Source organism: Gracilinanus agilis, chromosome 1 (assembly GCF_016433145.1).
Source record: "Gracilinanus agilis isolate LMUSP501 chromosome 1, AgileGrace, whole genome shotgun sequence".
NCBI classification, from domain to species: domain Eukaryota; kingdom Metazoa; phylum Chordata; class Mammalia; order Didelphimorphia; family Didelphidae; genus Gracilinanus; species Gracilinanus agilis.
Window position 1 is genome coordinate 508,294,084 of NC_058130.1, and position 16,300 is coordinate 508,310,383.

Below are 16,300 nucleotides of genomic sequence, written 5' to 3' on the forward strand. Positions count from 1 at the left end.
CTACAGAAATCACTCCTTGATGGATGCACCACCTTAGAACACTTAAGCATGGCATAATGCCTGATGCCCTAAGTGAATAACAATTCCTAGTATGTGAGTAGTTTTTTATTTGATTAATTAATTTATGACTTATTTAGCTTACAGCTAAGACAGGCTGAGAAGCCATGTTTTTTGTATTTATTTGTAAAGTTTACAAATACACTTAGTGGTTTGATTTCATATCTTATCTCTATTAAGTGACATCAATTTATAGTAGCACATTCTAGAGTACATATTAATGTGCCAATACAGATCCTCTTTGACTTTACTGGCAGAATAAAATACCCTCAGGTGAATATAGGGAAGGATTATAAATTAGCAAATATTTATAGAGAGCTCAGACATCCTTGGAAGAAAAATGAAATATAGATTCTTTAGTTTTACAAAGACCCTTAAATTTACCAGTGCAGGTAATTCCCCCACCAATGTAGATTACAACTCCCCTATGTCTTTAGAGATGATCTTCAAAAGTTGATAGAAATTTTTAAAAATGCATATATCACTCTATGGTCAACCTGGGAATGAGACTCTCAGAATATAACTTGACCCTTAAACAGCATATAGGAACATGTCTGGTCACTTTGTCAAAGCTTTTCCAGTTTGGTGGAAGTTATCAGAACTCATGTGCCACCAGAATAGCTTTTGTGAATCCAGGATCACTTCCACATCAAGATGAGGCACTAGAGAAAGACTTTATAAAAATTAGGTACTGCTGTTAATAGTGATAAGAGTAGCATAAATTGGATCAAGTGTTATTTACAAGCTTTTTCAAGAATCATAAAGCTTTTAAAAATATTTCTCCTCTTAACTACAAAATGATATTCTGAGTTTGTTTTTTTATTTTTTTGGTGGGAAAGAACAGGTTTGAGGGATGGGATGGGATGGGATGGGCAAATATATGACGTGAAAACATCCAAATTTTCAATCTTTTAACAGTTTCCTATTTCCAACATAATGGAAAACCATATATAAATACTTATTAAATATTCTATCTAGCAATATAAAGCATAAATTTCTCCAACAGTTAAAGAAAACACTTTCATTGCATTTTTCTTATAATTTTAAAGAAATATGCACATTTAACAGTATGTACAATGAAAATAAAGAATGTATGATCAGTTCTCAGCATACAAGTTTGCAGTCTTGGGGGTCATTTCTCACTCTCCCTCACCCTATATGTATTAAATTAGCTGCCAAATTTTATTGTTTCCACTTTCATGTTTCTGAAGTCAATTTCTTTCTCTCTCTCTCTCTCTCTCTCTCTCTCTCTCTCTCTCTCTCTCTCTCTCTCTCTCTNCTCTCTCTCTCTCTCTCTCTCTCTCTCTCTCTCTCTCTCTCTCTCTCCCCCCCCCCTCTTCTAAAGGCCATCACTTTAGCTCAGATCTTCATAATTTGTTCTTTAACTATTAAAATAGCTTCTAACTAGACTTACTAGGTCTCTCTGCTTCAAGTGTCTTCCCTATCCAATCCATTTTCTGTCAAAAGTGACATTTTTAAAGCACAAGTTTGATCATGTCACTCCCCTTCTCAACAAATCCCAATGACTCCCTATTACCTATAATATTAAATGAGAAATTTTCTGCTTGGTATTTAAATTCCTTCACAATCTTGCTCCAATCTACCTTTCCAGCATACTTCCCTTCCTACCTTCACTCTTCAGTCTAGCCCAACAGTCAGTTCTTGCTGTTCCTCACCTAGCATTCTATCTCCATTCCCTATCCCATAGACATAGGCAGTGTCCCACACTATCACTGCCACTATCAACTTGGAATTCATGCCCTTCCTCAATTTCATCTTAGATCCCCTCAATTCCTTTAAAGCTCAGCTCATCCACCTTGATGAGGCCTTTTCTGATCTCTACAGATTATAAGTGTGATTCCATCAAAATGCTACTTTACTGACTTGTAAGAATATAGTAATGATTCTGACTTTACAAAGATCATTTTAACAGAGGAAAAGAAGTTCTAGCAGATTGGAAAGGCATTGAATATGGGATTGAGTGAGGGACTGAATATCTGTTGACTAATGATCACTCTAGCTAAGTTCAAAAAGGCTCATCACTAGGTATCATTACAGGTTGATGAATTTTTCTTGACCATAGTACTTCTCCAACACTACCTACAACAGATAAGGTTGTTATCTGTTTGTGGAGGGTGCACCCAAACTGATGACATGATGGGATCTTAAGGAAAGGAAATACCACCCCAATCAAATGTGAGAACCTTTCATATTCCTCTCACCACAAAAAATTAATGTACTTTTTTCAAAAATATCCAAAGATCTTGCTTCTTGTAGCCTTTCCTTTTACAGAATGTAGTCAGGTTAACTTTTTAAAAAATGCAAAATGGAATTGATAAGAACATAGTCACAGATACAATTATTGAGGAGAGATTCATCCCCGCCCCCATTCAAAATAGATACTTTTCCACTTACATAATTAGGCTCAATCTAGTCATACTGTAACCATTTCTTTGATGATGACAGAGACTAGATGAGTAAGTATAGATATCATCATTCCTATAAACATGCTATCAGTCTCATGACCTATCAATAGAAGACCAATAATTTAGGGGAAAAAAATCTCAAAAATAACAGATAATAAAGGATTTTTAAGAGAAAAAGTTCTCCACAAAACATTTATAATTTCATGTCTTTATAAGCCCTTCATTCTAGGCATCTGCAGGAAAATTATTTTCTGTATAAACAAATTCATTAAGTTAACTTATTCACGGATGAAAATAGCTGGTATCACATAGCATTTTGAAAAACAAAATTGCCACTGCTCTAATTCAATGCTTAAAAGCAAACTATGATGACAATTCAACATGAGTACTAACATAACCCAAACCCCCTATTACCTTCATCACTGCATATTCAATTTACATAATTATTCTGCTATGCTATTCAGAATTCACATTTAGTTGTACGCAGTCTAGTTATCCCTACTTTGGGGATGTTATTTCTTTTCTAAATAAATAAGACAGTAGCAAGTCCATGATGCAACAGATTCAATTCATTTGACCAGTAGAAACATCATTCAACAGATTAATGGTTTAGTTTGTTGATTCACTTAAAATCTTCATTCAATTACCATGTTACTGGATAGATCTTCCCATCTGCAGCACTGCTAAAGACAAGCAAGTCTCCCAGGAATTATTCTTTACCAACACACTCTCCCTATTAAGTCAGCAAATGTTCCTAAAAGTTTAAAGCCACCTCAGCCAAATCAGGTAAGTGTGTACTGAAAAAACAAAAACAAACAAATAAAACCTCACTCCGTATTCACATGAGATTTACATAGGTAAATCCTACTGAATCATAGTAGCTCTTTTTAAAAAACACTGGAAAAGCTCAGAGGCCTCCTGATTCTTATTTCACTGAGTTACTTATTCAACTTTTAGGGCAAAAGAACACCCACTACTTATTAGAATCATTGGCTATTAGATAAAGATAGCCTTCATCAGAAAAAAACATTGTATTGATGCTATCTAGAAAGAACCAAACAATGCTAGTTCTCAGAACTACAGTTTGAAATACAGATTGGACTTCCAAATGACAATTAGCCCTTAATATTAAATTTACACACTGATAGTAATTTTTCTCAAAATTTACAATGTATTTCATGCCTTTTGGATGGAAAAAGAACAAGTTATATGCTTGGCAAGAATTTCTAAATATTAAGCCCGTTATCTACCAGATCAAGTGAGTGTGGAATGTTTCCACAGTGACTGAAAGTTGATTCTAACAGCCCACCCCACCCCAACGGTCCTAGCAAACCTAGCTTATTTTCTATGGTAATCATTAATATTTGTCCCCAAACTGTTCTGTGGGTCATAAAATAAACCACAAAAACTTAGTATAACCTCATTTTTTAAAACAAAGAACCTGAAGTAGCCAGAAAATAGAGTACTGAATAGCTACAGAGGAACTAAAGAAATATGCGGGGATTTATTGCCCTGACTACTTTAACACTTGTAAATTACTTTGACTAAAGTCTCAGCTATTTGGTTATGAATTTTATAAATGAGGGGTTGATAGGCTAGGGATTAGACCTATGATTTTGTTGATATAGGAGCTTCCAGATGAGGAAAGTCTCTTGCCAAGACAAGTGAGACTATAGCCTTAGAAAGTTACCTATAACAAGTATCAAACTCCCACTCAAGAAACCAGATGAAAATGTAATTTGGAAATGCCTATCAAAATAAAGAAAAATACAACATAATGTTAATTTATGATTTTCTCAGTCACTACACAGCCCACAGAGTTCCATTTCTATTTGAGTTTGAAACTATTGGCCTAGAGGATCTGAGAAGTTAAGTGACATTCCCAGAGTTACCTAGCTGCTATATGTAAGAAGTAGAACTTGGGTCTTTCAGGTTCTGAAACCAAATTGATAGTGTTAGAAGGAAGAGAAACAAATTCTTGAATTTGGCTTATTGGAAAAAATGAGAAATTTCTGCCAAGTAGATACCAATAAAACTGTGCTACGGAACAGAAATATTTTTTAACAGTTAATGTTTTTAGAATAAAATTTCAAAGGCACAAAAATTAAGAGGTTATATGAGGTTTCCCCCCAAGAAAGGAAATACAGTGAGCGCCTTGCTAAATGCAAATCTTATCTGTCTGAATCATTAATCTGTTCAATGCAATTCATTCATTTTGGCAAAAAGGAAGAGTTTGTCAAGAGGGATTTTTTAAAAAAAGGTTTTTAGTTTTAACCTAAGTTTCTATCTGTAACTGTGGAAAGTGCCTACTTTACTGCTGAGTGTGATTAAATGTCAAAATCCTTTCCATAATTGTATGCCTGAGGCTTGCTTTTTTTTCCTTTGAAAAACATTTTTAAGATTTCATACAATTATTTGGTCATGCTTTATGACTAGTCGATTTATGCCATTTATCAATTATTGTTAGGCATGGGACTCATTTTATTTATTTGTCTAGCTGTACGTAAATGCACAGACAATCCAGAAATGAAAACTTCTGAGGCAAATATTCTGCAGGGGGTAGAAGGACACAGGGACATGCAAAGCTGATTTGGTAATATCAACTTTTTTAAAGTGCAGTTTGCAAACAGATTCAGATTAACCAAGTCTGGTCATATTTCCATCTGGAAGCTATATTTTCTAACATTAGCCACATCCTGAAAAATAGATTCAGATGTTTGGAACGAGTTCAGAACAGTTGTAAGAAATGTTCAGTACAAATGAAAAAATTAGTCTTCAATGTCTTTTCCTCTCAGCTTTCTTTATTGAATGAATATTTATACCCCCAAAATTTGAGGCAGGTCCTAGGATGGTGGTCTTTAGAACCTTCAATGTATGCTATCCTTGAGCACATACAGTATAGATAACTGCTATTTGATTTCTCCCACAACGCCCACTAGGATTTCAACTTTGCCCCTGAAAGGCTTACTCTGCCAAGTGGAGATAATTAATTCTCCTGTTCCAACTACTAGGAAACAGGGCTGAAAGGCTTAGTGAAATGTAGTGACCTTTCTTCTTCAATTCTCCTCCTTCCCATTACAAACTTGCATGATTGCCGAAAATAACATTTCTGGTCTCTGCCTGCAAAAAAAATATTGCTGCTGCTAACCTAAGTTTTTTATAGCACAAATATTCCCTGCTACAACTATTCAGGAGCTAAATAAAAACCTTAGCCTTAAAATACGAAGAAGCACCTAGTTCTTATAATGGTCAAAATCAATATTTCTGATTCATGGATCTCCTAAGCACATTATTAGTATCAATAAAGAGAATTAAGCACCACAAATTATTATTACCGACAATAAAACCAAGAAGAACTCACATTTAAGGTCTGTAAAGTGCTTTCTTCCCAACAACCTATGAAATAGATAGTGTTAAACTACTATCATCTGTGTAAGTATTCTCATTTTAAGAATGAAAGAGATGGAATAAAAAAAGCATCAAAATACATTGTTCTTCAATTTAACATACTTTGATTTTTAAAGTGACATTGTTTTTGTTTATTCCAGAAATGTATCCCTGATCCACACTGATTTTTTTTCCCTTTCCACTTACCTTGTCTTTTTGTTAGACTTGGGTTTTGGTGTGGTATTTTTTGCTTTCTTTTCCTTTGGCTCTTTGGGGATCTTAGGGGTTTTCGGGGTCTTGGGTTCCTTAGGCTCCTTTTTCTCCTTGGGTTCCTTAGACTCCTTCGGATCTCTTTTTGCCTTCGGTTTTTTCTTTTTCTTTTTCTCTTCCTGGGGCCCATCTACTGAGTTCCTGGTTAGCTCCTGGCTTTCAGTCCCACCTGGGAAGTCATCTTGACCAAAACTTTTACTGGGATCCTCTGCAACAATATGATTGTTTTTCTTTTTCTTTTTCTTTTGTTGTGGTTGTTGCTCCACAGATGGCAGGTAATCATCACTCTTCACTAGCTGGGCCTTCGGTCCACTAACCTGAGTCATCTCTGGCACCGGTTTCTCTAGAAAGGGTTCCGATGGAGAATGCTAAAAGAGGCAAACAAGAATGGAAATTAGCTTATGAAAACCTTGATAAGTGATAAAGAGTAGAAGAAACTGAAAACAAATGGGTGATATTTCTGAATTACATATTCAACCTAGCCTATACTATATTAATGTTAATATTTAATAAATTAATAATTTTAGATTTAATGATTCTCCCATTTTAAAATTGTCTTCCATGATTATAATATGGTAGTACTTTGCTTAAGTGAGAAAACAAAGGGGAAATTAACGATCTATAGTAAGATTAAGTAGTAAATATAAGAAAAATAAGTACAACTTATATGATTAAAGATAATTTTATATTCCTAAAAACAAAATGACTGTGTGTAGTTATTAAACAGAGATGTTAAAAAATGATGATGTTATTTATATTGGCATTTAACAATACTTATTTGTAAAGGACATTATGAAAAATGATGAAATTTTTGCTTACCCTTAAGTTTGACTAAAATAATAGATGCACAAAGGGGCCCATTCATTTTATAAAGTCAGGAATCACAGAGTAAGGATTTGTGATTTACTTTATCCTACACTCCCATCCCATTCAAAAGTTTTTAATGCAACAATGCAGCATTGCAATCACCTGAAACACTAAATTCCAAAAACAAACAATTCTACACATAGTACAGATCATTTTTCTCAGAACTCTTAATTAATCATGACTAAGATAATATCTGACATTTAACAACAATAGGCTAAAATTCAAGTATTGATTTTTTGGTGTTTTGTTTCCCCCCAAAATTGCATTGAATTCTTTCTTCCTTCTCATCACTTAACTTCTAAAAACTTGACCAAGAGGGAACCAATCCCAAAAGAGAATTTCTGCAAGACACCGAAATTATTTTCTATCTCTTTCATGAGATCTTAGGCTCATAGATTTAGTTGGAAAAATCACCTGGTGCAACCCTTTCAATTTTATAGATGAGCCCCAGTGAGGCTGAATGACTTGGTCTGAGCTTGGATATGAATGAATCCAGGTCTTCCAACTCCCCATCCCAACTAAAACACTTTTCCCTATACACTAAAAAATAAAGAAAAAGTGGTCATTAGGTAACGAGTTTACTGGCTTATTTCCAGAAAGGTTAGTGATTTTAATTGGGCAAGCAAAACCTGAAAACAGAGAATCACTAAAGTTATAAGTTCAAAAGGTGATGCCTTCAAAAAGCTTGATTTTGGTTAAGATTCCACTATTACAAACACAATTGACAAAGTGGGGGAAAGCAATAAATGGGAGGGAAGAAGGAGAACCAATTTCTAGTTGCCATGAAACTACCTGTGCCATCATAACTTCTTGGTTTCTCTGTTTCTAAACATAAAATATGTTCCTTTAGATACCTAAATTCTAAAATTAAAATTTTCAAATAATAAATCTCCCTTGTTCAGGGTTTAGTGGTGCCTGAAAAATATTGAATTGAGAAACAATAAGGAGAGAGAGAAGACTCCAAAATGAACAGAAAATGTAAAGAGATTTGACTCATTATGTGAGTTGATTTCTACTTTGAATTTACTTAGTTGAGGAATAGGGTAAAAATATAAGTCATCAAAAATTTCCCCACAAACTCATCCCTCTCCCAAAGTTATCTATTTCTGTCAAAGGCAATATCAATTTTTCATATACTCAGGTTTATAACATTAGAAACATCCTTTATACATCCCTCCCCCTCATCCCAGGGTGTTGTGTCTGCCATTTTCTCCTCTCATTCATTCTTCATAATTTCCAAAAACAGTCTTATAAAGGCAGAGATTTGACCAGACCACTCCTCTAGTCAAAAGCCTTCAATAGCTACCAGTTATTGCTTCTAGACTAAAATACAAATTCCACAGCCTGCTGTTTAAGATTCTCCAGATTCTGGCTTCTATATTTCTAGGTTTATGTCCTCCCACACAATATACATTCAAACTGGATACCTCTCTGCATTATCTATGTCTACAATGTACTTTCTTTTTATCTCAGACTCTCAGAATCCTTGTGTTCCTTTAAGGATCAGATTAGGTACCATCTTCTCTATGAAGCTTTCTTTGATTCTCTTAGTTATTCAGGCTTATTCCCTCCTCAAATTAATATGTGCTTACTTATCTGTGTACTACTGATATCCCTCAGTAAATAAAAGCTTCTTGAGTACTGAGATGATTTTTTAAAATATCCCCAGCCCAGTGACTTGTATATAGTGGATATTATTTACTATTTATTGGATTATATAATTTTCTTTCTTTAAAAATCCACAATCTTCCCATTCCTAATTATGGAAGAAGTAAGTCTTCATTATGTAAAAGTCAGAATTTTATTTTAAATATATTTAAAGAAATGCAATGTATTACTTTAATCTATCTAAAACAACTTATTTAATGGCACAATTTTGCTAAATCCTATTCTAACGAACAGATAAGGCTATTTTGTTATTAACACACTTCCTGGTACCTGTTACAAAAGTGTTTTAAAATACTGTCCTCTCTTAAGTAGATTGAACATCCTTATTCATGCTATTAATAGTGTTAAGATAAAAGCTACTACAGAAATGGTCAAGAATTCAGAATATTAAAGGAGAAAGGAGTACAAGAAGGTGTCTAAATTAGCATAAAGTAAATATCCAGGGAGGGTCTTTAAAGATCATTTAATCCAACCTCCTCATTTTACTTATAAAGAAACTGAAACTCAGAGAGGCTAGGTGATTTACCCTAAATCACACAGGAAAACAGGTTTTATCAAGGTTTGATTCTAAATCTAGGGCACTTTCCCCTAACTCAATCTGTATTTATAATAGTTTGTTTTTCAACTGCTTCTGCTATGTGATATTGTTCCCTAATATCAAAGCAAGAAGGGAACAATTCATGCACTACTACAAAATACAGGACCACATGGGTTAATACAGTCTTCCATGCCTCTTTTAAGGCAAAGGAAGAAAAGTTATATTCCTGAAAAGAGCAAAGAAGGAAGCCTATCAATATATACTTAGGAAAATCTAGAATAGTGACTTATTTCTAGGTATTTGTACCTTTCTGAAAGTTGTTAAGGATCAACTCAGGTTACAGAATCTTGGTTCTTAAATGAGAAGTGTGAATTTCCATTTATTAGTTAAAAAAAAAAAGAGGGGCACAGCATACTATAGATTTAGATAAAAAAAAATCTAAAATTTATCTATCTAGCCCAAAATATGAGGTATTTTAGCTGCTTTAAAATAAATGAGGCTATGATATAACTTTTTCTTGTCCAATTTAATCTTCCACAAAATAAAGATTAAATACAAAATGTATATTAATCCTATTTGAGATGCAACAGAATTATGTTTTGGTACTATTTGAAATAAGGTGAAAAAGGTGCTCAGAAATATTACAGTGTTTACTAAACCCACATCTCCTTAAATCTTTTAGAGAAAAGCTGTTTTTGTAAACATTTAACAAAGAACAGATGGCCTGCTATAATCATGTGAAGAAAAAAAAAAACCTGGAGCTCACATTAATACCCCTACAACAGCTTACAAGGACTAGCCACCTCTCTAACCAAAGGCATAGCAGAGCCTTCCCCAATGCTATTTAATTTTATAGTAGACATTTTCTCATCATTTCCCACTGCTTGACAGTTAATCAATGCTATTAACATTTGATAATATCACACAAGACATTCCTAAAATCTCTCATTTATTAAAAGAAACATGCATGGTGGTTAGCATTAAGGATATTTAAAAATAAGCTACACAAGAGCTTACAGTTCAATATTTTAAAAGCCAATTTTCATTTTTCAACATATTTTAAAGAGTTTGAAAATTAGAGAATGTCTAAGTTTTAGGACTAAGTATATCATGTCTAATATTCAGATTGCAAATAAAAAATAAGTCAAAGCATTTTAAAAGACTTTAAGGAGGAAAATATGCTAGAAATACTAAATATTTACACTCAACATTCCATGCTCATATCATATTAAAATGGGCAGAATCAATAAACAAGGTATTTTATGTAAAGTAGTAAACTATTGAATTAATCTAGCAATTAGATGTCAATGGAAAAGGGTTAGAAAAGGAAAAAGGCAATCTTTCTGTTGCTTTAAGAGAGATAGAACTAGCATGGCCCACAATTTAAGTTCCAATAACAGATGAGAATCATATCCCTGGGAGAGGAGCATCCTGAGACAATATTCAGCTCTTCAGTTCATCATAGTTAAAAGGGAAAAAATATGTGAAATAAGTCAGATAACTTTTTATCTGATCTGTTCTAAGTCCTAAATCTTCCAGAACTAAGGATACCTATCTGATAAAATTCTATCTAAAAGCCATCATCAAGAGAAAAACACACACACATACATGTGCTGTTCTTCCGGGTTTCAACAACACTTTCAGACTTGGTTAAATAGAAATCTCCTTTAATCATGTTTTAACCTAATTATACTTCTGGAACCTCAATCTGTTAGCAGTGTTGGATAACATGACAGGTAATGTCAAATTATCAGTTTCTAATGGCTCAGATGTTCCCAATCTTTGCAAACTAAAGAAATTCTATTGAAAATACTCTCCCATCTAGAAACAAAAATTTTAAAACCACCTTTTATTTTACTGCATAATACTAGAACATATGCCATATGTACAAACCTAGCCAGAATATGATTTTCAAAAAGCAGGAGTCATAAGCGATAAAAATCATTCTCAATATACAAATGAGTTATGTCACAAAAGGTCCCAACTACATCTTTCATTAAAATAAAAATGTTATACGTGAATGGTTAAGTCCTGAGGCCAGTCCACCCAAACCTGCTAAACCCATATTGCAACCAAAGAATACAGTATTGTCCTACTAGTACTACAGAACCAAATCATAATACATAAAAATATTTCTGTGGTACATTATGTTCAGAACTGGATGCCAGGAAATACATTTTCCCTCATTAGCAGGGGATTCCACCAGTGGCTGGAAGTGGGCAGGGGGTAGGGGTGGGTGGGTGGAGAATGTTAGTATTACTAGAACTAAGAATTAAGCAGTAGATAAGAGAGGATGATTCTGGTGGGGGGAATGTTTTCATTTGGGAGGGAGTTAGGAGTGATCTATTGGTGGGGGAAAGAAGTATTAAGACACCATAGGAATAGGGTTTCTTTCTCAGGACCCCCAAGTATATATTTTAACCTAAATTTGATTACCAGTCTTGTTCTATTTTAGAAATGATCATCTACCTCCCTTTTCCAACACCTCTTACCAAGTTATTTTATTTTATTTTTTAATTAACTAATTAATTAAGAATATTTTTCCATAATTACATGATTCATTATTTTCCCCCACCTTCTTCCCTTCCCTCTCCTGGAGCTGACAAACAGTTCCACTGGGTTATACATGTATCATTGTTCAAAACCTGTTTCCATATTATTCATATTTTCAATAGTGATCTTGTAATGTCAAAACCCCAATCATTGAACCACATGATTGATTATATGTTTTTCTTCTGCACTTCTACCCCCACAGTTCTTTCTCTGGGTGTGGATAGAGTTTTTTCTCATAAGTTCCTTGGTATTGTCCTGGGTTATTGCATTGCTACTAGTAGAAAAGTCTGTTATATTTAATTGTGCCATGATGTTTCAGTTTCTGTGTAAAATGTTCTCCTGGTTCTGCTCATTTTGCTCTGCATCAATTCCTGGAGGTCTTTCCAGTTCAAAATTACCAAGTTATTTTAAAGCATGGATTTTTCTTATTCTTACTTGGCTGACTTTTGAATAGACCTTACCTATCTCTGGTGTAAACATATATGACTAGAAGCTTCTAAACTCTTTCTAAAGTGTTTTACATTTTCCTCGTAGACTAAAACCCAAAGGAACTAAGAGCCCACTAGTCCAAGATTCTCACACACTCAACACTTCCCTTATAGACAACATCCCAACTCTTTGCCTCCATGACTTTGCATAAGCCATCTCTCCTGGCCCCCACCAATCTGGAATGAACTCCCTCATCACCTACACCTCCTGCAATCCATAGTTCCCATCCAAGTCTCAGCTCATGTACTATCTCCTTTAAGAGGTTTGTCCTGATACCCCTCATTGTTAGTGTACCCCCATCACTCTATACAATTTTGTCTGTATCTTCTGTTACTTATCAGGTTGCATCTTCTCATTGACTATAGGCTCTTTGAGAGCAAGGACTTTAAGTTTTGCATTTGCTCCACAACCAGCACCCAAATGATAAGATTTTATTCGACCATGAATCTCTTCTGTAATATGCCAGATGAGTCTATCTACCTTTTATATGAACACTTTGAAAGAGGACTGATTACTTTTAGGCAGTTGACTCCTCTACAGAAACCTTGAATTCAAGTATTTTTGAATTTTTTTGTGTCATGTCTGATGAAGCAAGACTCTTCTCACAATCTTTTTATGAAATGGATAAAATATACAGAATTGCAAAGAAAACAGATTATATTAAAATCCAGTTACCAAAATATTTTTAAAAGTTTATGGATCCCTGATTAAGAACTGTATTTGTTAGGAAGCTTGCCTTTGTCTGAGCTTAATTGCATTTCTGCAACTTTCATCCATGGCTCCTACTTCTGCCTTCATAGGACCTACTAAAATAAGTAACAATGGAAAAAAGAAATATCAAACACACACACATCTGTGGGTAGGTGTACAAAGAGCTGGCTTATGATTCATCTGCATTTCGAAGTAAAAGCACATTATATTATACTAAGTCCCAAGGCCCTTACGGAGGTGTTTGGGGAGTTGGGGATAATGATATGTATAGGCCACTTCAGGCTCCCACAAAAATCTACTTCTCTTCCCAACTTCTATAAAAGATACTTCCATCCTTCCAGTCACTCTAATTCTCAACCAAAGAATCATCTTCAACTAACTACAATCTCTCACTAACATATCTAAATCATTATCAAATCTTGTAATTCTACTTTTTTAACATTTCTCATGTCTCCTTTCCTACCAATCAAATAGCAACTTATCCTAACTCAAGTCTTCATCATTTCTGTCAAAATCTTTTAAACTGATCTCACTGCCTCCAGTCCATTCTCTCCAAAGCCATCCTCCACATAGTAGCCAAATTGGTAAATGTTTGACCACACCATTCCTCTGCTCAAGAAATTTCAGTGGCTCCCTGTTTCTTCTAAGATAAAATGCAAACCTCTCTGGCATTTAAAGTTCTTCACAAGAAAGGCTTAAAAAAAAGCTGAAAACCATGTAACTTAATGACCAGGACTAGCCCAAAGACAAGAGGAGAACTATATTTTTCTTCTTTCATTAGAGAAGTGGAGAAGGCAGGAATCTCTCAATGGCTGTGGAACATTGTATATAACACATTGTGTATGTGCATGTGTGTTCAGTTAATGAGAAGATCAGTTTTTGCAGAACTTCCCTTTCCCTCTCCTTTTTGTTTTTTGATACGGGAAACAGATCTATGACTAGGAGAGTTTAGGAAAGAATATTTCTAAAAGCAAAAAACATGAAATTAACTGATATTTTTAAAAATTCATAATCTAACGCTAAGCTATTTCTTCAAAAGAATTTCATGTAGTTCTTGTTCATGCATTCTGTATTTGAATCAAACTGTCCTACTAACTGTTCCTGTACACAATATTCTATCTGCTGCTTCTGTGCTTTCGCATCAGCTGCCCCTATGGCTGGAATACCATGTTTCAGCTGAAGTGCTACCTACCAACAGAAGGCCATTTCTGATCTTCTCCAAGTGTTAGTGCTGAAACTTTACTCAAAATTATTTTATATTAACCTTGCATATAACCTGTGTTCATTTAACTGTTTATATGCTGCTTTCCCAGCACAATAGCAATAGCACAAAAAGCCCACAGAAAGGACAGGAATGTTTTAATTTTGTCTCTCAATTCTGATTGCCTGGCATATTAACTCAGAGATTACAGGTACTTAGTAAATGTTAAATGAATTACTTAGATATTAGGAGGACTTTTGATAAAACCTCCTATACTACTCTTATGAAAAAGAGAAATATGGCCTTTAAAAATAAGTCAAGTGAAACCTAAACTATTTGAATGACTATATCTAAAGAGTAATCATTAATGGTATGTTGTCAACATGGAAGGAAGTCAGTAATGAAGTACTCAAGGGATCTATATGTTCTATAGGAAGAGATGTAATACTTATCAAATTTGTAAATTACACAAAGTTGGGAGCGACAGTTAACATGTTAAGATCTTGACAGGTGAGATTACTAGGCAGAATCAAGGAAGAAAACATTTTAAAAAATAAATGTGAAGTCTTAACTGGAGTTTTAAAAAAATCAATCTCATACCCTCCAAAAAATATATGTGGGTTTATTCTGAATTATAAACTCAAAGGTAACACTATAATATGGCAGTCAAAAACAATAACCTAATGCTTTCTGAGGCTGCATTAAGGCAAATATAATGCCCAGTACTAAGAGGGTGATAGTTTCATTCTGGCCTAATCAGCCCAAATTTGGAGCACATAGTCCTGGGTATCATATTTTAGGAAGGAATTAATAAAGCTGGGTAATCAGAGGAGTATAGCTATGATGGGAAAAGAGTGCAGAATACATAGTATGGAGAAAAGATGATGGAGATAGAAGAGGGCTCTTTTTGAGTTGAATGCCTGTCCTTTGGAAGAAGGATTAAACCTAGTCTCAGAGGGCAGAACCAAGAAACAGATATAGATAAGGAAGGGAAAGCTGACCAGTAGAGTAATTCATAAGAGCAATGGGCTCCTTAAGAAGGGAGTAGAATGGGCCACTTCTCTTTACTGGAGGTCTTCAAGCAAAGACCAGATGATCCCTTGTAGTACAAGTTATAAAAGGGATTCTCATTCAGCAATTTAGACTAAATGGCATTTAAGGTCCTTTCAATTATGACATTCTTCATGTCTATGATTCCCGATGACTTCACTTCAAGAATTCACTTCACTCCTTGAATGTAAATTAGTCTACTAATAACAACCCTAAATTCAGGCCAAAAGTTGAAGACAACACTTTTTATTCGAACTTGATAGTTATTCTATCCCAATAAAAATATGGGTTCTACTATCCTAGAAAGACTTTGAGTGGGATCCTTGCAAAAATAGGCTTTGTCTCTGAGGATCATCTTACCTTACTACCAAGAAGCCCCTCACCAGGGGATGACCATTAAGAAATGAACTCTTTGGTAACCATACTCATAAAACAATAGAATCATAACATTCTTAGAGTGGGAAAAGACCTTAAGAGTAACTGAATTTAACCCCTTCCTTTTTACAGATAAAGAAAGTGATAACCAGGGAATTGAAATGATTTGACCAAGAGTCAAACAGTTTGTTATTGGCAGAGCTAGGATTAGAACTCAGGTCAATGGACTTCTACTAGGGTTAGGGATCTTCAATATATCACACTGGCTCTACAGAAGTATAGTTTTTGCTCCTTAGTTGGTTGGTATATAATATTATAGTTGTAGTAACTAGCTTTAAAAAAAGAAAATTGAACTACTATGATCATAGGCTGCATCCATAAATTACATCCAACTTTCTTGTAAAAATCTTTATCAAAAGAGTGTCTGAATTAAAAAGTATTGCTAGATTAGCATAATATCCCCATTTGTAAAAAATAAACCATTCAGAAGTATGTTCTGCTATTGGGAAGTCAGTAACTTTGATTATCCCATAAGATGATTTGCAAAAACATGTCTATCTAAACACATGGATGGTTATCTCAACTGTTTTCCTAACACTTGGGAGGCATTTAAAATCAATAATAATTAATAAAATGTTACCTGGGGTGGGGAGAGAATCCCTATTTTCAAAAAATGCAAATGTCAAGTTGCCTCTGACTTGTGATAAG

The 16,300-nt window shown here is 34.3% G+C and overlaps 1 protein-coding gene across 2 annotated transcripts in view; it reads right to left on the minus strand.

Annotated features, from left to right (window-relative positions):
* Positions 1 to 16,300, minus strand: part of CHD7 (chromodomain helicase DNA binding protein 7) — a 153,679-nt gene that overhangs the window by 90,875 nt on the left and 46,504 nt on the right. The window contains exon 2 of one of the 2 annotated variants that reach the window (XM_044666166.1): positions 6,454 to 6,508. In XM_044666166.1, coding sequence (XP_044522101.1) covers positions 6,454 to 6,508 — 55 coding nt within the window. Of the gene's footprint in view, positions 1 to 6,077; positions 6,509 to 16,300 lie in introns of both variants that reach the window. The other variant, XM_044666157.1, reaches the window with a different exon arrangement.